Here is a 24,745-nt window from a genome sequence, read left to right on the forward strand (position 1 = left end):
ACTGGTAATATTAAATTTTTCAAGAAAGGTGTCCAGGCTCTGCTTAAATGTTAGTAGTGAATCACTCATTACAACATCATGCGGCAGAGAGTTCCATAGTCTCACTGCTCGTACAGTAAAGAATCCTCGTCTGTGATTATGATTAAACCTTCTTTCCTCAAGACGTAGCGGATGCCCCCGTGTTCCAGTCGCAGGCCTAGGTGTAAAAAGATCTATGGAAAGGTCTCTGTACTGTCCCCTCATATATTTATACATTGTGATTAGATCCCCCCTAAGCCTTCGTTTTTCCAGACTAAATAACCCCAAGTTTAATAACCTGTCTTGGTATTGCAGCCCCCCCATTCCTCTAATAATCTTGGTCGCTCTTCTCTGCACCCTCTCCAGTTCAGCTATGTCCTTCTTATATATCGGTGACCAGAATTGTACACAGTATATAAGTGCGGTCGCACTAGTGACTTGTACAGAGGTAGAACTATATTTTTTTCATGAACACTTCTACCTCTTTTAATACATCCCATTATTTTATTAGCCCTGGCAGCAGCTGCCTGACACTGTCCACTAAAGTGAAGTTTACCATCCACCCATACACCCAAGTCTCTTTCTGTGCCTGTTTTACCCAGTGTTCTACAATTAAGTACATAATCATAAATTTTATTTCCTCTACCCAAGTGCATGACCATACATTTATCTACATTAAACTTCAATTGCCACTTCTCAGCCCAATTCTCCAATTTACATAAATCTCCCTGTAATATAAAATTATCCTCCTCTGTATTGATTACCCTGCAGAGTTTAGTATCATCTGCAAATATTGAAATTCTACTCCGCATGCCCCAAACAAGGTCATTAATAAATATGTTGAAAAGAAGCGGGCCCAATACTGACCCCTGTGGTACCATATAAGAACAAGAGAACAAGGAGTATATGTGCAAAATAGACAACTTTTATTTCATATGAAAAAACCACAATAGACAATTAAAAACATGATTAAGACATCACCAAAATGAATCATCTGGGGGAGATGTGAGAATTGTTACACAGGCAGGGCTTTTCTCAGAAAAAAACCAGGATCATTCAAAATGCACAGGATACAAATGAATCCTAGAAGTGAATCAACCACAGTGTCTCTAAACAGTGCTTTACACGCTGCGACATCACTACCAATATATCGTCGGGGGTCACGTCGTTAGTGACGCACATCTGGCGCCGGTAGTGACATTGCAGCGTGTGACACCAAGGAGCGACGATCAACGATCGCAAAATCGTTCAATAACGGTGATCGTTGACACGTCGCTCCTTTCCTTAATATCGCTGCTGCCACAGGTACGATGTTGTTCGTTGTACCTGCGGCACCACACATCGGTATGTGTGACACCACAGGAACGACGAACATCTCCTTACCTGCGTCCACCGGCAATGCAGAAGGAAGGAGGTGGGCGGCATGTTACGTCCCGCTCATCTCTGCCCCTCCTCTGCTATTGGACGGCCGCTTGAAGGAGGGATTTTTCGGTGGTCACAGCAACGTCGCTGACAAGGTATGTTTGTATGACGCGATGTCGCAGCGTGTAAAGCACTCTTTAGTGCAATTAAAATTCAGTCTGGTAAATTTGAGACCCCTAGTCTGTGTGAAATTACAAACTGAAGGATTGAAATAGGTGTCAAGAAGAAAAGAAACTAACAAGGACTATATAGTAAATAAATAGCTATATAAAGCTAAAAAGTCCAATGCAGGAGTATACTCATCACATGTAGACTATATGTATATAAATAGACCGTTCTTGTAGACTCCCAAATATGGACAGGGTATTACCTGGAGCTCTGATGTATATCAAAAATAAACCTTCAGACTGAAAAACCACCAATGGGGAACCTGGACTTCATCGACGCGCGTTTCGCATGGACTTTTTAGCTTTATATAGCTATTTATTAACTATATAGTCCTGGTTAGTTTCTATTCTTCTTGACACCTGTTTCAATCCTTCAGTTTGTAATTTCACACAGACTAGGGGTCTCAGATTTACCCGACTGAATTTTAATTGCACTAAAGGGTGCTTTACACGCTGCGACATCGCGTCACACGAACATACCTCGTCAGCGACGTCGCTGTGACCGCCGAAAAATCCCTCCTTCAAGGGGGAGGTGCGTTCGGCGTCACCGTGACGTCACTAAGCGGCCGTCCGATAGCAGAGGAGGGGTGAAGATGAGCGGGACGTAACATGCCGCCCACCTCCTTCCTTCCGCATGGCCGGTGGACGCAGGTAAAGGAGATGTGTGTCGTTCCTGTGGTGTCACACATACCGATGTGTGGTGCCGCAGGAACGACGAACAACATCGTACCTGTGGCAGCAGCAATATTAAGGAAAGGAGTGACGTGCCGATGATCACCGTTTTTGAACGATTTTGCGATCGTTGATCATCGCTCCTTGGTGTCACACTGCGATGTCGCTACCGCCGCCGGATGTGCGTCACTAACGACGTGACTCCCGACGATATATCGGTAGCGATGTTGCAGCGTGTAAAGCACCCTTTAGAGACACTGTGGTTGATTCACTTCTAGGATTCATTTGTATCCTGTGCATTTTGAATGATCTTGGTGTTTTTCTGAGAAAAGCCCTGCCTGTGTAACAATTCTCACATCTCCCCCAGATGATTCATTTTGGTGATGTCTTAATCATGTTTTTAATTGTCTATTGCGATTTTTTTTCATATGAAATAAAAGTTGTCTATTTTGCACATATACCGTATTTTTCGCTTTATAAGGCGCACCTGATTATAAGACGCACACCCCAGTTTGGTGAAGGAAAAGACAATTTTTTTTTTTTATAATGTTAAATGGGGTCCATCTTATATAATGCCAGTGTCCGTCTAACAAATCATATAGGGTATATGTCCCTCATAGCCCCCCATCCTAAAATTAGCCTCCTTAATCTGGATATGGCCCCCTTATATTGAATATAGCCCCCTTGTGCTGGCACACGTTCCCCTGTGATGCCTATTTACCCCCTATGGATTGCACACGTTCCCCTGTGCTGCCTATGGCCCCCTATGAATTGCACATATTCCCCTGTGCTGCCTATGGACCCCTTTAGATTGCACACGTTCCCCGGTGCTTCCTATGGCCCCCTATGGATTGCACACGTTCCCCTGTGCTGCCTATGGCCCCCTATGGATTGCACACATACCCAGTGCTGCCTATGGCCCCCTATGGATTGCACACATTCCCCTGTTCTGCGTATGGCCCCTTTGGATTGCATACGTTCCCCCTGTGCTTCCTATGGCCCCCTATGGATTGCACACGTTCCCCTGTGCTGCCTATGGCCCCCTATGGATTGCACACATACCCTGTGCTGCCTATGGCCCCCTATGGATTGCACACATACCCTGTGCTGCCTATGGCCCCCTATGGATTGCCTACGTTCCCCTGTGCTGCCTATGCCCCCTATGGATTGCACACGTTCCCCTGTGCTGCCTATGGCCCCCTATGGATTGCATACGTTTCCCTGTGCTGCCTATGGCCCCCTATGGATTGCACACATTCCCCTGTTCTGCGTATGGCCCCCTTTGGATTGCATACGTTCCCCTGTGCTGCCTATGGCCCCCTATGGATTGCACACATTCCCCTTTGCTGCCTATGGCCCCCTATGGATTGCATACGTTCCCCTGTGCTGCCTATGGCCCCCTATGGATTACACACGTTCCCCTGTGTTAGATATCGCTCCCATGCTGCTGCCCATAGTAAAATAAAACCCTCTTTCCTTACCTCCTCCAGCGCTGATCTCCCTCCTGTCTCCCTCCGTGCTTCTGTTCCTCCACTTCCTGGTTCTCGGTGCGGTCATGTGATCGGCACAGCAGAGTGAGATTTCTGCGTGCCTGATCACACTGGAAGCAGGGACACCGGGGAGAAACGCTGGAGGGGGTAAGTAAAGCTTTTTTATTTTAGGATGAGCAGCAGCATGGGGGCCATAGCTAACGCAGGGGGGCATGTGCCATCACAGGGGGGCGCAGGCTCATATAATATGCACCGCTCCCCCAGCCCGTCGCTGCGGTGCGGTTTCAGCAGCACGGTGATGGACAGCGGCTGTGCATATTATATGAGCGGGAGCAGGAGATCTAACGCTTAATATTATATATGACGCACCCCCTACTTTCCCCCAAATTTTGGGGGAACAAAAGTGTATCTTATAAAGTGAAAAATACGGTACTCGTTGTTCTCTTGTTCTTATATATTCATATGAGTAGTGCTTATCTGAGATATTGGTTCCTTGTGACCAGCTCTCAGCATAATTGCCCTAGGTTCTAATGTTGAGAATTTTGTACTTGATAGTGTGCAATATGTAGCTGTTTTTCTGTGTATACATTCTGTCTGTCTATACATCCATCCTATTATCTGTCTATCTATTAAGCATCAATCTGGCGCACAGACACAGTCAATGCCCTGGTGCGCCCCCAAACTGGACACAGAGGGGACCTGGCGACACGGGCATTGCTGGCATCCAAGACTCGGGGCTCCAGCTCCGAACTTCTTGCCTGCAGCCCTGAATCTTTTGCCACTACCGCATTGAACTGTTTTGGTGTCACATTGCCCCCAATACAGTCCAATCCTGTAACAGAGCAAGAGTTCTATGCTCTATCATTCCCCGTCTCCTAAGCTGCAGACCGCTACAGGTCTATGGCTGTGTGGGGGGCTCCTGCAGTGCATAGGAGGCTGTGTGGGGGCTCCTGCCGTGCATAGGAGGCTGTGTGGGGGCTCCTGCCGTGCATAGGAGACTGTGTGGGGGCTCCTGCCGTGCATAGAAGGCAGTGTGGGGGCTCCTGCCGTGCATAGAAGGCAGTGTGGGGGCTCCTGCCGTGCATAGAAGGCAGTGTGGGGGCTCCTGCCGTGCATAGAAGGCAGTGTGGGGGCTCCTGCCGTGCATAGAAGGCAGTGTGGGGGCTCCTGCCGTGCATAGAAGGCTGTGTGGGGGCTCCTGCCGTGCATAGGAGGCAGTGTGGGGGCTCCTGCCGTGCATAAGAGGCAGTGTAGGGGCTCCTGCCGTGCATAGGAGGCTGTGTGGGGGCTCCTGCCGTGCATAGGAGGCTGTGTGGGGGCTCCTGCCATGCATAGGAGGTTGTGTGGGAGCTCCTGCCGTGCATAGGAGGCAGTGTGGGGGCTCCTGCCGTGCATAGAAGGCAGTGTGGGGGCTCCTGCCGTGCATAGGAGGTTGTGTGGGGGCTCATACCGTGCATAGGAGGCTGTGTGGGGGCTCCTGCCGTGCATAGGAGGCAGTGTTGGGGGCTCCTGCAGGTATTTGCATATAGTTGTAGTGTGGCCCCTAGAGTTACCTCCTCCTTTGGACCCCAGACACCCCAGTCTCACCCTGCAGCCATCTATCTAATGTATCCATCTATCTATCTTTCTTATAGTATCTATGTGTGTGTCATGTATATGGTGCAATTTATGCAGGGGCACAACGACTAGGCCTGTGAGTGATGGGGGCCATTACTATTTCCTCGGATGCAGGTTAAACAGCATTGAGGAGCAGATGGCCACTGGCTCCCTGTTCCGCACTTGCTCTGCAGCTGTGGGCCCCTGATAGGCGTAATGACATCAGGGGGAGCCTGTGTATGACATTACCCTCTCTTCTGTCTCTCTCTCATTATTCCGGCATTTGGCAAATAGAAATAATTTTGGTTCCTAAATGACCTAAAACGGGAAAGATTTATTCTGATTTCATGTCATATAGTGAGAAAAACCTTCACATGTGTCTTTATAGAGAGCGGAGGGAAAAACCTGCAGATGTGTCTTTCTAGATAGTGGATGGAAACTTCTGGTGTGAACTGTATGAGGGAATCGCTGAGTCAGAGTTGGAATCAGTGAAATTGAGTTGTCGGAGGTCTTTCTTACCGACTCCTCAGCCCTGGTGTGGAGGAGTCACTGTGGAGGTATCATACAGTGCTTGTGGGACACTTTTGTTGGCATTATACATTATGGGAGAAATGAAAGGGGAATCAATGGGCTTCATTAGAAGGAAAATTACTTTGTAAGGGCTGTAAAGTTGTGAGATAGGTTCTTATATGACCCAGCTGAATATTAATTACATTTTTATTTTTTGGGGGAGGGGGTACCAATTAGAACATCCGCTATGGGGTCCCATGATTTCTATGTACGCCTCTGTCCACCCTCTTAAAGGTGTTATCCGGCTTATTTCGCCTTTTTTTTGTAATTACACTATTGGGCTATATTAGGGCAGGTAAGTAGACAGTAACTACCTATCCGCCCTGCTGTCAGCCCCTCTCCCCCGGCTCAGAGCGGTCATGTGACGGCTCCTGACGTGATTTTGCTGCTTCCTGTGATGTCACGACGACAGGGGTAGAAGCTTATGTTCTGCCTTGTCGACGCCGTGTATCACAGCCAACGTCATGTAGCCGCCCTGCTGGGCAGGTACAGTGCGTGGAGTCCCAGCTTCCATTCCTCCGCACCCTCCCTCACATTCCCCGGCACCCTCCCCACACTCCGTACTCTCCCCTTCCACTGCTGTGGGGCCCGTGAACTCAGGGGAGGGGCCTGGCGGCGACTACCGCCAGGTCACCGCCAGCATGGGGCCCCTGCTCAGGATTGCACATTCAAATGTATCAGCATCACAGATGTTAATACATTTGAAAGCACAGATGACAGGCAGCACCTCGCTGCTTGTCATCATTGTCACGCTGTCTGCTCTGACAGTTCAGGACAGCGGTAATGTCACCACTGTGGTGATATGTCCCGAGCACAGACAGCGGGTGAACGTGGAGTAGCGGTAGGGACCGAGGAGAGGTAAGTGTGTATTCCCTACACGGTGGGTGTGGGTGTGCAGAACACCATGTTTGGGGGGGGTGCAGAGCACCAGTTGTAGGGAGGGGTGCAGAGCCCGATGTGTGGGGAGGGGTGCAGAGCCCGATGTGTGGTGAGGGGTACAGAGCCCAGTGTGTGTGTGTGTGTGTGTGGGTGTGTGGTGCAGAGCTCAATGTGTATGGGGGGTACAGAGCCCCATATGTGTGCAGCCTGCAAAGCCCGATGTGTGTGGGGGTTGCAGAGCCCTGTGGGGGGGTTGCAGAGCCCTATGTGGTTGGGGGGTGCAGAGACCGATGTGTGTGTGGGGGGGTTGCAGAGCCCTGTTTGGGGGGTGGTTGAAGAGCCCTGTGTGGTGGGGGGTGCAGAGCCCGATGTGTTCGCGGGGGGGGTGCAGAGCCCGATATGTATGTGTGTGTGTGTGTGTTTGTGTGTGGGGGGGTGCAGAGCCTGATGTGTGTGTGTGTGTGTGTGTATGTGTGTGTGGGAGGGGGGGGTACAGAGCCCGATGTGTTGGGGGGTGCAGAGCCCTGTGTGTGTGGGCATGCAGAGCCCGATGTGGTGGGGGGTGCAGAGCTTGATATGGGGCTGTTATTTCCACTGCTAGAGTGATAACAGGTCAGTGCTGGGCCGAATACTGACAGGTAAGGCTATGTTCAGACTTCCGTTGTTTTGCATCCGTCACAATCACTTGTGTGACTGATGCAATGAATACGTTGCAGCTGGTGGCACAACTGATGTGACTGATTCTGCAAAACAACGATCTGTTGGTTTTTTTTGTTTTACGGTTTAACCAGCGGCCAGCTATTATGAATGATCAGCTGATCACTCACAGAAGCCGGCAGCCGGGTGATCAGCTGATCGCTCACAGAAGCCGGCAGCCGGGTGATCAGCTGATCGCTCACAGAAGCCGGCAGCCGGGTGATCAGCTGATCGCTCACAGAAGCCGGCAGCCGGGTGATCAGCTGATCGCTCACAGAAGCCGGCAGCCGGGTGATCAGCTGATCGCTCACAGAAGCCGGCAGCCGGGTGATCAGCTGATCGCTCACAGAAGCCAGCAGCCTGTGATCAGCTGATCGCTCACAGAAGCCGGGTGATCAGCTGATCGCTCACAGAAGATGGGTGATCAGCTGATCGCTCACAGAAGCCGGGTGATCAGCTGATCGCTCACAGAAGATGGGTGATCAGCTGATCGCTCACAGAAGCCGGGTGATCAGCTGATCGCTCACAGAAGCCGGCAGCCGGATGATCAGCTGATCGCTCACAGAAGCCAGCAGCCTGTGATCAGCTGATCGCTCACAGAAGCCGGGTGATCAGCTGATCGCTCACAGAAGATGGGTGATCAGCTGATCGCTCACAGAAGCCGGGTGATCAGCTGATCGCTCACAGAAGATGGGTAATCAGCTGATCGCTCACAGAAGCCGGGTGATCAGCTGATCGCTCACAGAAGCCGGCAGCCGGATGATCAGCTGATCGCTCACAGAAGCCGGCAGCCGGATGATCAGCTGATCGCTCACAGAAGCCGGCAGCCGGATGATCAGCTGATCGCTCACCGAAGCCGGGTGATCAGCTGATCGCTCACAGAAGCCGGCAGCCGGGTGATCAGCTGATCGCTCACAGGAGCCGGCAGCCGGGTGATCAGCTGATCGTTCACAGAAGCCGGCAGCCGGGTGATCAGCTGATCGCTCACAGAAGCCGGCAGCCGGGTGATCAGCTGATCGCTCACAGAAGCCAGCAGCCTGTGATCAGCTGATCGCTCACAGAAGCCGGGTGATCAGCTGATCGCTCACAGAAGCTGGGTGATCAGCTGATCGCTCACAGAAGCTGGGTGATCAGCTGATCGCTCACAGAAGCTGGGTGATCAGCTGATCGCTCACAGAAGCTGGGTGATCAGCTGATCGCTCACAGAAGCTGGGTGATCAGCTGATCGCTCACAGAAGCCGGGTGATCAGCTGATCGCTCACAGAAGCCGGCAGCCGGATGATCAGCTGATCGCTCACAGAAGCCGGCAGCCGGATGATCAGCTGATCGCTCACCGAAGCCGGGTGATCAGCTGATCGCTCACAGAAGCCGGCAGCCGGGTGATCAGCTGATCGCTCACAGAAGCCGGCAGCCGGTGATCAGCTGATCGCTCACAGAAGCCGGCAGCCGGATGATCAGCTGATCGCTCACAGAAGCCGGCAGCCGGATGATCAGCTGATCGCTCACAGAAGCCGGCAGCCGGATGATCAGCTGATCGCTCACCGAAGCCGGGTGATCAGCTGATCGCTCACAGAAGCCGGCAGCCGGGTGATCAGCTGATCGCTCACAGGAGCCGGCAGCCGGGTGATCAGCTGATTGCTCACAGAAGCCGGCAGCCGGGTGATCAGCTGATCGCTCACAGAAGCCGGCAGCCAGGTGATCAGCTGATCGTTCGTCCGCCGAGAGAGACCTTGATTTGAATAATTAAACACAAGATTTGACCATGCGCAGTGAAATCAAAAGGATTCCACTGATCAAAAAACGTTACATGCTGCGTTCCTGCCACCCGATGGTCAGTCGTTCCATGACTTATCAGTCGCGCTGCGGATGCAACGCAATGGCATCAGTCACAATCCACCGCTCATACAAGTCTATGGGAAACAATGGAATCCGCCAAACGGATTGTGTTGTTTATCAGAGCGGCGGATTGTGACGGATACTAAATAGCGGAAATGTGAACATAGCCTAATCAGTGTGCAGAGGGTGGGAAGAGGGCGGGGCTGGACAGTGAGGCCGGGTGGGGCCAGCTCTCACTGTGAGGTTCGGCATAGGAAGATTTCAAGTTTGGTTGAGCTGAAGGTAAATAACCACATTTGTCACCCATTGAAATCAATGAGGGCATCAAAAAGGCAAGGAAAAATGCATGCTATCAAATTGGTGCATTTGGCATGCATTTTGCATGCGTTTTACCTGCGGTTTTGTCAACAGAAACGCAGCTCACCAACTTAGTTCCATAATGACAAAATCAATGCTGGAGAGATTTTGACATGTCGGTGCCTGTGTTGGTTTCTCTTTCTCCCCAAGCAGTACATACTCGCCTATCACGGCTGTCACACTGCTCCCCCGCCTCTCATCTTCTTTCGGACCCGCTCATTAGCCTCATACATATTGACTCCTCCCCCGTCTGTGATTGGTTGCAGTCAGAGAGTCAAGCAACCAATCACAGCCACGGTGAACGTGTCTACATAGAGCGACTCTCTTCAGTGCTGTACTATCAGTGGAGGAGGACTCGAACTGTGACAGCAAACACCTGAGTGATGGCACCGCTGACACTCGGGTGGTTTGCTGTGACAGCTGGAGGACATCAGGCTTCAACCGCAGTGAACCCGTGATGTCATTGCTGCGACACCCGCCGTACTGTGGGAGCCGTAGCTGTGATGTCAGGGATTCACCCTAGTTTATTCTGATCGCTGCGTCTCTGTCCACACTCACAGCTGGCAGCCATGCTGTATGAGCGCTGGCTGTGACAGGACAGGGATGTAGCAGAGCTGGAAGCGTCGTGGGACCTCGTGTGGATTACTTCGGACCTCGAGGGGTGTTGTGGGGGTTAATAAACTGGTGAAATAGGGTGGCTTTTTATTTCAAATAAAGAATTTTTTGGCTGTTTTGATGTGATGTGGGGTGTCTCATAGACGCATAACATCACTAACCTAGGGCTTAGTGTTAGCTATGGTCTGCCATTAACCCCTTATTACCCCGATAGCCACCGCACCAGGGCAACTGAAGGAGCCAGTTCCAACGCCAGAATTGGCGCATCTTATGGATATGCCACTTTTAGGGCGGCTGTGGGCTGCTATTGTTAGGCTGGAAAGGGCCAAATAACGATGGCCCTTTCCACCCTAATATTATCAGCCCCCAGTTGTCTGCTGCACCTTGGCTGGTATTAAAAAAATGAGGGGATCCCATGTCATTATTTTTTTTTTTTTTAATAAATCAAATCCTAAAAAAAAAAAAGTGTGCGATCCCCTCTATTTTTCATAACTAGCCAAGGTACAGCAGACAGCTGAGGATTGCAGCTGCTGCTGTTCCTGTACTGTATATGAAAAATGGGGGGACCCCATGTTTTTTTACCCCCCGCCCCCCCAACAAAAAAAAAAACAAAACAGCTAACCAAGCTGGCTATTCCTCTATCAAGCTATTGTTATTTCTTTCTATGTATTCTTTCTGTTCTTTCTTATTATCCAATCTAAATGTTCTTATCATCTATCTATCCATCTAGCTATTCTTTCTATTTTTTACTATCTATCATGTATTCTAGCTATCTATCCATTATCCTTTCCTATCATATTTCGTTTCTCCTTCAAAAAAAGCTGTGAGAAAAAACGCACTAAAAACGCACCTACATTACAAGCGTTTTTGGGACATTTCCAAGCTCACTCTGACAAGGTGCAGTTTAGGTTGCAGTTTGTGTGCAGAAAAAACTGCAGCGTGCGCATGTAGCCTTATATTACAATACAGCACAGAATAGCTTGCAAAAAATGTTTGCGCTTATGTCGGACAACTCCTTTAAAGTAAAAAAAATTGAATAAAACTAATGTACCTCAAAAAGAAAGCTTTCAAAAATATAGCATTGACTAAAACTATTCTAAAATGAGGGAAAAATAAGCATTAGGGCGTCCAAATTGTGAAGACAAAACAATGAAGGAAATCCCAATGTCATAATGTACCACACTAAGTGGATCCTGCCACGTCTGCTTCTATCCCTGCTGAACGGACTCTGGGGCAGCACGGGCAATATAGGAGGCGTAGAGGCCATGCATGGATTGGTCTCAGGTGTCATACGGCCTTGGTAGGAGAAGCGTCCATCTAGAACCTTCCACATGACTTTTCCTTCTGTCCGTGACTTTTACATTATTTATTTTACAGCTTTGAAATTCAGGGAGAAAATATGCAGAACGCTGCAGACACAATGGAAAAAGGAGAAATGGATGTGCGGGGTGATGAACGGAGTAGAGACCTTTCCACAGGTAACCCTCCTCAGTGAAGAGTCACCATTAAATAACAAAGAGAACAGTCACATTCCCAGCTGCAAGGAGAAAATAAAGTTACATTTTCCCTGCTGCTGCTTGTATACAGTTACCAATGCAGTGCGGGAAACAGTAACAGTTACCGCTCACAGGCTGTGAGCCAACGAACAAGAGGGTTGAGTACTGGGCACTCACTATATAGTGAGTGGTGACTGTTTCAGCCTCTCCCACTGTGCTGGTGACTGAAAGTGAGCAGCTGCTGGGAGAATGTAACTGCATTTTCTCCTTGCAGACACTCTGTCACAATTTCTCCACTGTCTTGGACGCAGTGAGTGACAATTTTGCCTCTCTATTAAATCAGGGCCGTGCCAAGCTGTTAATTTGTTGAGCGTCAGCTCAACTGTCCAATCTGAAACTGGGAGGTGCTTGGTTTCTTCAGGGGGTTCCCTGTTGTGAGTGATTGATCAGTTACTTAGCTGAGTAGTTAGTCCCAAAACCATGGTATCACGGAGGTGCCGGGGTAACTGGAGAAGGGACCCCCCAAAATGGGCCCTCAGACTAGGGATCTTGTGCTGTCCCTTTTTCCAGGGGTAGGCTTGATGGTATCCAGGTCTGGACTGCCAGCGTAACACTAACTCCTGTCCAAACCCTGATCTAACACCCCCTCCCCCCCCACCGGGAAAGGAGATGCAAACCCCACAAAGGATCGCCACAAAGACCGGAATCACAGGAGCATAAACTGAAGGTATCATCTGCAGTAACAAGTAATATCTCAAACCTTAAATAGGGAGAACACAGCTCAATAGAAATTAGCCCCCCTCTCAAGGAGCCACAAACCACTCCACAGGACTGGAGAACAGTGTAAAAGACTCAGCTGAAGCTGAGCAGCTAGTTTCAGGTTGCTTGTGAACAGTCCGTCGCGGCTCCCTGCGAACGTGGGCCTCGGTTATCTATGCTGTGTTCTGATCTATACCTGCCAGACCTTGGACCTCCTCTGACCATCCATTTGCCCATATCCGCTATCCTCCTGATATTCTGACCCCAGAGCTGACTATGCCTTTGTCTTTTCCCTTAGTTCACGGCATGCTCTCTTTGTATCTGACCCCAGAACATTTGATAACCCTGCCTCACGGCTTGTCCGTGCAGTGACTAGCGTCACACACTGTTCTAATAAACCAGATAGATATCATTTAAATGCTAGGTACTCAGATTACCACTATATCTGCAGGTAAATAGTATTTTTGTAGGTGCCAGGTTTTCTTTAACTCCTTCTCGATATGTAACATATTATTAGATCCTATTACTTCTTGCGGGCTCAAAAGCGGAGTCTCCATTATTGCCAGCAGATGATGTCTATTCAGTTATTCAGTGGAGGTAAGCTTCACCGGCTGATGTTAACTTTTCGATCTTTGACAGCAGCATTTGCAGCTCGCAGCCTATGGGGTACAATTTTCCACATATCCAACGCCCCCAGCAACATTTATCATTGGGTGCATATGGGTCGCTGTAATAGCTGTGGGTTTGCTAAAGACTCCTTGCCCTATATAAGGGTACTCCTATGATCTCCACACCTAGATACATTCCTTCCGTGGTGTAGATTTCAAAATGAGATAATTTTTGGGGTGTTTCCACTGTTTAGGCACATCAAGGGCTTTACAAACGTGACATGACATCCTCTATTTCAGCCAATTTTGTTCTCCAAAAGTCAAATTGTGCTCCTTCCCTTCTGAGTCCTGCCGTTGACCCAAGCAATAGTTTTACACCATATATGGGCTATCAGCGTACACATGAGAATTGCACAACAGAATTACTGTATATGGTTCATTTCCTCATCTTACCCTTGAGAAAATGAAAATTTGTGGGAAAAATTAAAATCTTTATTTTTTTCCTTCCACATTGCTTTAATTTCTGTGATGCATCTAAAGTGTACTTTGGCATTGCATTACTGCTGTAGGAATATTACAAAAAAGGGATAAATACATTGCTAACATGAAAAATGAGTAAAAAGACCTAGGCATTGCATTACTGCTTCAGAGATATTTGCAAAGAGAGATTCTTAGCTTATGTATTGGCCAATCCATATGAGCCCGATAACCTCGACAAGGTGATCTCATTATATTGGGAACCTAACCTTAAATGCCTCTGTGTGATTAAAAATCTGCATGTCTGCTTCTTGGCTAAATAAGATGGTGGACACACCCTGGCTATAGGGTGGAGTGCTTGGTCAGGTGCTTGTCAAGGTTATCGGTCTTACATGGATTGGTCAATACATAAACTAAAAAATTGTTTAAAAGAACTGAAGTCCTCAGTGGTTGATACCTTTTTAATGGCTAACTGAAAAGATGGAACTAAAGACACTTCTGAAGAAACGTGCACAACTGGACAGCGACATATTTTTCTTATCCAAATGCAAAAAGGAGAATCTGATCCCCCAAAGGACTCTGGATTACAAACCCAATTCTACATACCTACAATACCCATTATGCACAAAACCTTTGTCACAGGACTTCTGAGAGACTAAAGCCTGCTGTATACGTTGCAATTTCGCATACGATATCGTATGCGATTTGCAACGCCCCCATCGTATGTGCGGCACGTTCAATTTGTTGAACGTGCCGCACAAACGATTAACCCCCGTCACACATACTTACCTTCCATACGACCTCGATGTGGCCGGCGAACGTCCACTTCCTGGAGTGGGAGGGACGTTAGGCGTCACATCGACGTCACGCGGCAGCCAGCCAATAGATGCGGAGGGGCGGAGCTCAGCGAGACTTAAACATCCCACCCACCTCCTTCCTTCCGCGTTGCTGGCCGGGAGCCGCAGGACGCAGGTAAGATCTGTTAATCGTTCCCGGGGTGTCACACACTGCGATGTGTGCTACCCCGGGTACGATGAACAATCTGACGTTCAATTCTAGAGAAATGAACGACGTGCGTGCGATGAACGTTTTAACGTTCAATCGCACGTACCTGTCACACGCTACAACATAGCTTACGATGCCGGATGTGCGTCACTTACGACGTGACCCCACCGACACATCGTAAGATATATTGTAGCGTGTAAAGCGGGCTTAAGGAACCACCTTTTGCATGTCTTCTACAGCATCAAGAGTAAAATCCAGAGGGAATTTGAAACACAAAGGAAGACACTTCCAGAAAGCACAGAGCAAAAAGTACAATAATACTACTACAGACTACAAACTCTTCTGATCCACAACAAGGAAAAGAAACTACATAGACTGCGCCTCAATTCTGGACTTAATACAAACAGGTTGAGAACAAAGCTAAAACCTGACAACTTGGACAACCACTCCATTCAAGACACAAAAGCATCTAACTGTGTTATCAATCTCTCGGATTATAAAGGAAAGAAAGTGGAACTTGCTGTGCTTTCTAGGGTACTCTCATTTTGTCCTAGACAAAACTGAACTCTGCAGCAACATGGAAGATTACTTCAGGAGACTACGTCTGAGGGAATATTTTAACGATGCAGATGTTTCAGAATCCACCCAGACTGAAGGAAGACGGATCTTTACAACCAGGAAAAGGACAGATTGGACACCTCCACCAGAACACAACCCTTATTTGGATAACTATATAGACCCTTTCAGACATTTGGTAAAATCCACTATCCTAGACACACACAGGAGGCAACGATCCAATATCAGTGCCCAGGAAAGAAGGGCCATAAAATCTTTGAAAACCAACAAAGAAATCATTATTAAACCTGCAGACAAGGGGGGTGCAATAGTCATGATAAACAAATCAGACTACATGAATGAAGCACGTAGACAACTGATAGACACACGCTACTATAAAAAATTGGAGTCTGACCTTACACAGGACTATTATAAGGAACTTAAGAAGTTGGTCTCTTGTCTGCCTGACATATCCTCAACAGCTGATGAACTGATACCGGTAAGTCCAAGAATAGGCACATTCTACATGCTTCCCAAAATTCACAAATCTGGAAATCCAGGAAGACCCATCATTTCATGTGTGGGCACTGGGCACCCTCAATGAACAAGTCTCTGGATGGTAGAGGGTATCCTTAAACCCGTGGTAAGGGATACATCCAGGACACTACTGACCTATTGAGAAAACTATCAGCAATAGGTTCTCTACTACAGGGAACCATCCTTGCCACCATGGATGTGGAATCCTTGTACTCTAATATTCCACACCAGGATGGATTGAATGCCTGCAAAGTCTTCCTGGAAAATACAGGAACTGATGCCGATTCTGTAGTGAAGCTTACAAAATTCATCCTCACCCATAATTACTTTGCATTTGACAATAAGATATATCTACAGGAGACTGGGACTGCAGTGGGAAGCAAAATGGCACCACAATATGCAAATCTTTTCATGGCCAAGCTTGAGAGTGACTTTTCATCCTTTTGTCCTATCAGGCCTCTGGCCTCCTACCGTTACATTGACGATATTTTAATCATCTGGACAGAGTCTGAGGAGCAGCTGAAGACCTTCCATGAACACTTTAATCCGTTTCATCCCACCATCAACCTAACACTCAACTACTCCTGCACTGAAATCAACTTCTTGGACACCATCATTAAACTACGGAACAATGAAATAGACATCCCTGTAGAAGAAGCCAATTGACCGTCCAACATACCTGAAATGGGACAGTTTTCATCCAAAACACATAGCCTGTCTGTATATAATAGTTTATCAGGTACAATTGGATATGTTCCAACAGTACAGATAAAGACAATCACCTTGAGGGCCTCAGAAAGACCTTTATGAATCAAGGCTACCACTTAAGAACCATTGAAAACCAGATTACAAGAGCCATGAGAATATCAAGAAACCATCTCCTACATTATAAAACTAAAGAAGAAAACAACTGGGTCCCTCTTGCAATCACTTTCCACATCTGGAGGTGTTAAGAGGAGCTACACGGAAACTACAACCATTAGTGCAAAAAGATGCCCAGTTAAAATCTATTTTTCCAGCCCCCCCACTTCTGTGTTTTAGACAGCCCCCAAATCTAAGAAGCTTCATTGTCAGAAGCTCCCTGTCCTCTCCAACAACTACAAGAACACTTCCCTTCAACCAGAAAAAAATGTAAGACCTGTCCATTTATATTGACAACGGACAAGATAAAGATTCCCAGATCACATCAGGACTACAAGATCCCATTTATCTTCAGCTGCACCACAACCAATGTGGTGTACTTAATTATATGTACTAAATGTCCAACTGGGGTCTGTATGTAGGGGAGACAGGACAACAGCTCAGGACAAGGATGAATTCTCACCGCCACATTATTAGAGAAAAAAGGATAGATCTACCTGTGGCCAAACATTTTTGTAACCCAGACCACAGCATCATGGACATGAAATTGCTGGTATTGAAAGGTAACTTCAAGTCCCAGAGAGATAGGAGACTATGGGAGTACAAACTTATGATGACCTTTGACACATTCAGAGCAGGACTGATGATTGTGTCTCATGGATTCATGTCTTTTTACATCAATTAAGAGATGTGCTCCTCAGACCATCCAGGGGCAAAACTTTCACACTGAACTGCAGCAATATTTATGGCCACAACAGTTTGTCCTCTTGCCATAGTGATAGTTCTGCTTCACATAACTTGTTTTATTTACTGCCCCATTCTATGTCCTGTTGTGTATAAATATGTGACTCTTCAGATTGTGTTATATTGAGCCTGAAGAAGAGACCTGAGTAGTCTCGAAAGCTTGCTATTATTACCATCTTTTCAGTTAGCCATTAAAAGGTATCAAGCACTGAGGACTTCAGTTCTTTTAAACAATTTTTTTTCTCTACTGGCTAACACGGTACAAAGATCTATTTTACCTGTACATAAACGAAGAATCTCACTTTGCAAATATCTCTAAAGCAGTAATGCAATGCCTATGTCGTTTTACTCGTTTTTCTCATTACCTATGTATTAATCCCTTTTTTCTAATATTTCTACAGCAGTAATGCAATGCCAAAGTATCCTTATATTATTGAGTGCCACTGGATATGCTTTTGTAGATATGTTTTATTGAATGTCGTTTTGAGCACTTAGAAGGGTGCAGTTTTTAAAATGTCATTTTGGGTATTTACTGTCACATAGGCCTTTTAAAGTAGAACACTACACACTTTGGAATTTGTATGGATTTATGTGTGTCTGTGTATGTTTGAGGTTATATTATTAAAAGCTTATAACTTCAATTTTATTTATGGCAGATGACTGTACCAGGAGTCCCACACAGAATGCTAAGGGAAGTGAAAGTAACAAAGAAGCAAAGCCATATTCATGTTCAGAATGTGAGAAATGTTTTTCTAAGAAATCAAATCTCATTACACATGAGAGAATTCACACAGGAGTGAAGCCATATTCATGTTCAGAATGTGAGAAATGTTTTGCTTGGAAATCACTTCTTATTAGACATGAGAGAATTCACACAGGAGAGAAGCCTTATTCATGTGCAGAATGTGAGAAATGTTTTTCTCTGAAATCAAATCTTGTTACACATGAGAGAATTCACACAGGAGAGAAGCCATATTCATGTTCAGAATGTGAGAAATGTTTTGCTCATAAATTGGCTCTCATTACACATGAGAGAAATCACACAGGAGAGAAGCCATATTCATGTTCAGAATGTGGGAAATGTTTTGCTCAGAAACCACATCTTGTTACACATGAGAGAATTCACACAGGAGAGAAGCCATATTCATGTTCAGAATGTGGGAAATGTTTTAATCGGAAATCAAATCTTATTACACATGAGAGAATTCACACAGGAGAGAAGCCTTATTCATGTGCAGAATGTGGGAAATGTTTTTCTCTGAAATCAAATTATGTTACACATGAGAGAATTCACACAGGAGAGAAAACATATTCATGTGCAGAATGTGGGAAATGTTTTGATCGGAAATCAAGTCTTGTTACACATGAGAGAATTCACACAGGAGAGAAGCCATATTCATGTTCAGAATGTGAGAAATGTTTTGCTCATAAATTGGCTCTCATTACACATGAGAGAAATCACACAGGAGAGAAGCCATATTCATGTTCAGAATGTGGGAAATGTTTTGCTCAGAAATCAGATCTTGTTACACATGAGAGAATTCACACAGGAGAGAAGCCATATTCATGTTCAGAATGTGGGAAATGTTTTGCTCAGAAATCACATCTTGTTACACATGAGAGAATTCACACAGGAGAGAAGCCATATTCATGTTCAGAATGTGAGAAATGTTTTAATTGGAAATCAAATCTTATTACACATGAGACCATTCACACAGGAGAGAAGCCATATTCATGTTCAGTATGTGGGAAATGTTTTGCTCAGAAATCAGATCGTGTTACACATGAGAGAATTCACACAGGAGAGAAGCCATATTCATGTTCAGTATGTGGGAAATGTTTTGCTCAGAAATCAGATCGTGTTACACATGAGAGAATTCACACAGGAGAGAAGCCATATTCATGTTCAGAATGTGGGAAATGTTTTGCTGTAAAACCAAATCTTGTTCAACATTTGAGAATTCACACAGGAGAGAAGCCATATTCATGTTCAGAATGTGAGAAATGTTTTGTTTTAAAACCAAATCTTGTTAAACATTTGAGAATTCACACAGGAGAGAAGCCATATTCATGTTCAGTATGTGGGAAATGTTTTGCTCAGAAATCAGATCGTGTTACACATGAGAGAATTCACACAGGAGAGAAGCCATATTCATGTTCAGAATGTGGGAAATGTTTTGCTGTAAAACCAAATCTTGTTCAACATTTGAGAATTCACACAGGAGAGAAGCCATATTCATGTTCAGAATGTGGGAAATGTTTTGCTCGGAAATCACTTTTTATTAGACATGAGAGAATTCACACAGGAGAGAAGCCTTATTCATGTGCAGAATGTGGGAAATGTTTTGCTTGGAAATCACTTCTTATTAGACATGAGAGAATTCACACAGGAGTGAAGCCATAGTCATTAATAGATTGTCTGTTTTAGTAAATAGTAAAAGTCTATTAATATCTGTTAACAAAGAGTTCATTTTATGTCATTACGGTTGTGTACTTTTTATAATGGATCATTTAAAAATAAAATAAAAAATAAATCTTTATTTTTATATAGCGCTAACATATTCCGCAGCGCTTTTCATACATCAGGAACACTGTCCCCATTGGGGCTCCCAATCTAAGGTCCCTATCTTTATGTCTTTGGAATGTGGGAGGAAACCGGAGTACCCAGAGGAAACCCACGCAAACACGCGGAGAACATACAAACTCGTTGCAATTGTTGTCCTTGTTGGGATTCGAACCCAGGACCCCAGCGCTGCAAGACTGCAGTGCTAACCACTGAGCCACCGTGCCGCCTGTTTACAAATTATCTTTTTACACATTTTTAATTTGATAGATTTTTTTTTTTTGTTATAGCCAAGCTGTACGCTTTATTCATCCATTTGTATATTGCTTGAATGAGAGCAGAATCCATTTTGTTAAATCTACACTCCATTTTGTCTTTGTGTAAGAGCCTGTACCGTGTCTCCCCTGGTGTAATGCAGCAGAGACCCCTCTGTTTACTTTAGATAAGGACTTGTATAGTTTCAATTTCTTTGTTAAAAGTGAAGTTCAGGAATGTGAAACTAAAGCTGGTGTCACACATAACGACGACGACAACGACGTCGCTGCTACGTCACCATTTTCTGTGACGTTGCAGCGACGTCCCGTCGCTGTCGCTGTGTGTGACATCCAGCAACGACCTGGCCCCTGCTGTGAGGTCGCCGGTCGTTGCTGAATGTCCAGCTTCATTTTTTGGTCGTCACTCTCCCGCTGTGACACACACATCGCTGTGTGTGACAGCGAGAGAGCGACGAAATGAAGCGAGCAGGAGCCGGCACTGGCAGCTGCGGTAAGCTGTAACCAGCGTAAACATCGGGTAACCAAGGGAAGACCTTTCCCTGGTTACCCGATGTTTACGCTGGTTACCAGCCTCCGCTCTTGCTGCCAGTGCCGGCTCCTGCACTGTGACATGTGGCTGCAGTATGCATCGGGTAATTAACCCGATGCATACTGTAGCAAGGAGAGCAAGGAGCCAGCGCTAAGCAGTGTGCGCGGCTCCCTGCTCTCTGAACTGTGACATGTAGCTGCAGCACACATCGGGTTAATTAACCCGATGTGTGCTGCAGGAGAGCAAGGAGCCAGCGCTAAGCGCGGCTCCCTGCTCTCTGAACTGTGACATGTAGCTGCAGCACACATCGGGTTAATTAACCCGATGTGTGCTGCAGGAGAGCAAGGAGCCAGCGCTAAGCGCGGCTCCCTGCTCTCTGAACATGTAGCACAGCGACCTTATGATCGCTGCTTCTGCTGTGTTTGACAGCTAAGCAGCGATCATAACAGCGACTTACAAGGTCGCTGTTACGTCACCGAAAATGGTGACGTAACAGCGACGTCGTTGTCGCTGTCGTTTAGTGTGACACCAGCTTAAGGCTAGGTTCGCACACTGCGTCTTTTTGAAGCTGCGTTTTTGTGCGTTTTTGGCCGCTAAAACGCACAAAAACGCACCTGCGTCGAAAAAAAGCGGCAAAAAACGCACACGTTTTGCCGCGATTTGGTGCGTTTTTTTTGCTGCGTTTTGCTGCGTTTTTGCTCACTGCGTCCTTATGCGTTTTTTATCAGTGAACAAAAAAAAAAGGTCTGTCATTTCCTTCTTCAATGTGTTCTTCATTCTCCACTAGTGTATGCAGAAGAGCAGACAGCTGCAGAACTACAAGGCTCAGCATACTCCATCCAATAGTGTATGCAGGAGAGCAGACAGCAGCTGTCGAACTACAAGGCTCAGCATCCTCCTTCCAGGACTGTATGCAGGATTTCTTTGCCCCCGCCAAACAAAAAAAATGACGTGGGCTTCGCCATATTTTTGTATGCTAGCCGGGTACTGCAGGCAGGGACGGGCTGCCCCCAACCCCCAGCTGCCTATTTGTACCCGGCTGGGAACCAAAAATATAGGGAAGCCCTTTTTTTTTAAATTATTTCATGAATTTCATGAAATAATTTAAAAAAAAAATGACGTGAGCTTCACCTAATTTTTGAGTCCAGCCGGGTACAACTAGGCAGCTGGGGATTGGAATCCACAGTGCAGGGTGCCAATGCTTTCTGGGCACCCCCGCTGTGAATTGCAGTCCCGCAGCCACCCCAGAAAATGGCGCTTTCATAGAAGCGCCATCTTCTGGCGCTGTATCCAACTCTTCCAGCTGCCCTGATGCCGGCTGGCTCGCTGGGTAATAATGGGGTTAGGGCTAACTGTATAGCTGGCCCTAAGCCCGAAATTCATGGTGTCACGCCAATATTAGACATGGCCACCATGAATTTCTAGTAAAGATAAAAAAAAAACACAACACACAGAAAAATATTTTTATTAGAAATAAAACACAACACAATTAGTGACTCCATCTTTATTGAAATAAAGAACCCCCCCCTCCGCAGTAATCCTGGGTCAGGGTCCCGCGCCGTCCAATCTGGATCCAATATCATCTGATCGGTTTGCTGGAAGGCAAAGCGATCAGATGATGTGTCAGGATCCCATCACACATCAGCTGATTGTATAAAAGCCAATTATACAATCAGCAGATGCATCGGTGCAAAAAAAAAAAAATAATACTCACTTATGTGCTGATTACCGGCAGCTCCTGCAGCGATGGGGCGGGAGTCTGATCCTGTCCGATCGCTGCAGCAGCTGCCGGTAATCAGGGATGAAGTCTCCTGACGCATCCGCTGATACCGGCCGGGCGCCCGCGTCACCGCGATACTTACGATCACCTGATGCGTCAGGTGACTGCATCAGGTGATCCATCGCCAGGTCCTGCATCCATCGGAGGTTTCCCGGCCGTCTGCACACAGCCGGAGCGGGGGTGGCGATACCGTGAGAGGAGATGGGAGCGGGCATGGCACCGAGAGTCTGCAGACAGGTGAGTATAACTTTTTTTTTTTTTTCTACTGTTAACTTTTGTTTTCGCAGCCGCTTCCACCTCCCGCCCAGACATGGCGCCGCACGGCAGCATACATGCACAGGACTGGAGGTGGAAGCGGTGGTGACGGTACCGGGAGGATTCACGCTTCTGTATATACTGACAGAAGGAATCCTCTTACTGTACACGTCACTTTACTACCCACCTCCTGCGTTTATAGCTGCGTTTTTGGTCTTAGAAACGCAGCTATTTGCGTTTCTCATTGCGTCTTTCAACATCCCATTGAACTCAATGGATGAAAAGCGCAGTGAAAAACGCGGGAATAATTGACATGCTGCGTTTTTGTGGCACCACAAAAACGCAGCTGAAAAAAAACAGATGTGTGCGGACAGCAAAAATGAAAACTCATAGACTTTGCTGGGGAAGCAAAGTCCTGCAGTTTTGAGGCCAAAAACGCACCCGAAAAACACGCAAAAACGCCGCGAAAAACGCACTGTGCGCACATAGCCTAAAAGTTTATATAGTCTTATTGAAATTAGTGATGATGATGTAATCTTTTATTTGTTTGAGACAAAGGGAGAGCTACTTCTGATACTTTATTGTTTCAGAGGGGTGTCTTCTATACATACATACATGATCTTTATAATTTAATTAGGACCACTCACGCAAAATCTTATATGTCCCATGCTGATTGGCAACAAAATCTGGTGCCTGAACAGCGACCCACTATTTCTGAGAACCACTGATCCAACCACCTTGCCTTCCTCAGAAAGACAACTCAAGTTGTATCAAAAGGTAAGAAGCTTATTCTCACAATATTTGAATTTGATACGTGGACAATTTAGCAAATTTTCCCACCTGCAAAGAATGGAGAGGGCTGTAATTTTTATTGTAGGTAACTTCAACTGTGACAGAATAAAGAAACAATACAGAAAATTACATTGCATGATCTTTAAATAATGAATTTAGATTTTATTATGTTAAATAAGTATTTGATACAATGGAAATACAGCACTTAGCAATTGGTACAGAAACCTTTGTTTGCAGTTAGGCTAGTTTCACACTTGCGTTGAACGGCATCCGTTGCATTGCGTTGTGTGACGGATGCCTTGCAAATAGTGTGATAATAAAGGCAACGGATTTGTCACGAACAGCCGGGGAAGTCACTCAGAAATCCGCAGCTGTTCACTGATTTGTCACACACGACTACTCTCTAGCGCCCCCCTTGTCTGCAGGCCACTTTTGGTACTGCAGGACAATGCATAAGATGGGGCTGCTGAGCTGATAATGCCAAATATTGGAGGTCTCACAGCAAGGGTAAATGTATATATCCACGATTCCTGCTAATGGAATATTTATATACCTCGGTACCCTTAATGATAGCACTCCAATAATTCTATGCAATAGAATTACGCTGCCACCACCCAGACTTTCTACAGGTAGCTGGGGACCCGTTTCAGATAGCATAAGGCCCTTCGGGTTTTTGGATTCGTATATAAAGCATAAGGAAAGAAACTTACATTTTTTATATATTTAATCCGAAAATAGGCAATGTTTAAAGAATATACAAGAATTTACAAAAGGGAACAATACACATTATGGCATACACAGTTACATTAAAATAAAAGGTATAAAAGTGAAACTTACTAAGCTTGTGCCATAGAAGTGACGTCTGCTTAGGGAGTGGAGGGAACTCCAAGAGAAGAAGATGTTATAATCGGCCAGCATCACCCTTCATGATGCCCTCCAAAGTACTGACTGACTGGCCCCCCGAGAGGGCCAGTTCCTATTATGCCTTAGGTGACCCCCCTTCTCTGTGACATTATTTTACAATCTTTGTGGGCTGTGCTTGAGATGGTTACAAAGCTTCTTAATTCTAGGATTTTTCATATCTTTGCTCCCGGGCCACTCAGGTGCAAGATATTAGCGTCATATTTAATATCTCGATTTTTCATTTACATTGATACCAAACACAACGCCTCTAGTACAATTTTACTGGAC

General features: G+C 46.3%; 1 protein-coding gene across 2 annotated transcripts in view; it reads left to right on the forward strand.

The window, feature by feature from the left end:
• LOC142261899 (uncharacterized) overlaps positions 1–24,745 on the forward strand; it is a 131,415-nt gene that overhangs the window by 18,866 nt on the left and 87,804 nt on the right. The window contains exons 2-3 of one of the 2 annotated variants that reach the window (XR_012729418.1): positions 11,696–11,796; positions 18,017–18,097. Coding sequence is in view for 1 of the 2 variants with exons in the window: in XM_075332149.1 (XP_075188264.1) it covers positions 11,718–11,796; positions 18,017–19,764 (1,827 nt within the window). In the remaining variant the exon portion in view is untranslated. Of the gene's footprint in view, positions 1–11,695; positions 11,797–18,016; positions 19,901–24,745 lie in introns of those variants that run through there. The other variant, XM_075332149.1, reaches the window with a different exon arrangement.

This window comes from Anomaloglossus baeobatrachus, unplaced genomic scaffold (assembly GCF_048569485.1).
Source record: "Anomaloglossus baeobatrachus isolate aAnoBae1 unplaced genomic scaffold, aAnoBae1.hap1 Scaffold_2395, whole genome shotgun sequence".
NCBI lineage: Eukaryota > Metazoa > Chordata > Amphibia > Anura > Aromobatidae > Anomaloglossus > Anomaloglossus baeobatrachus.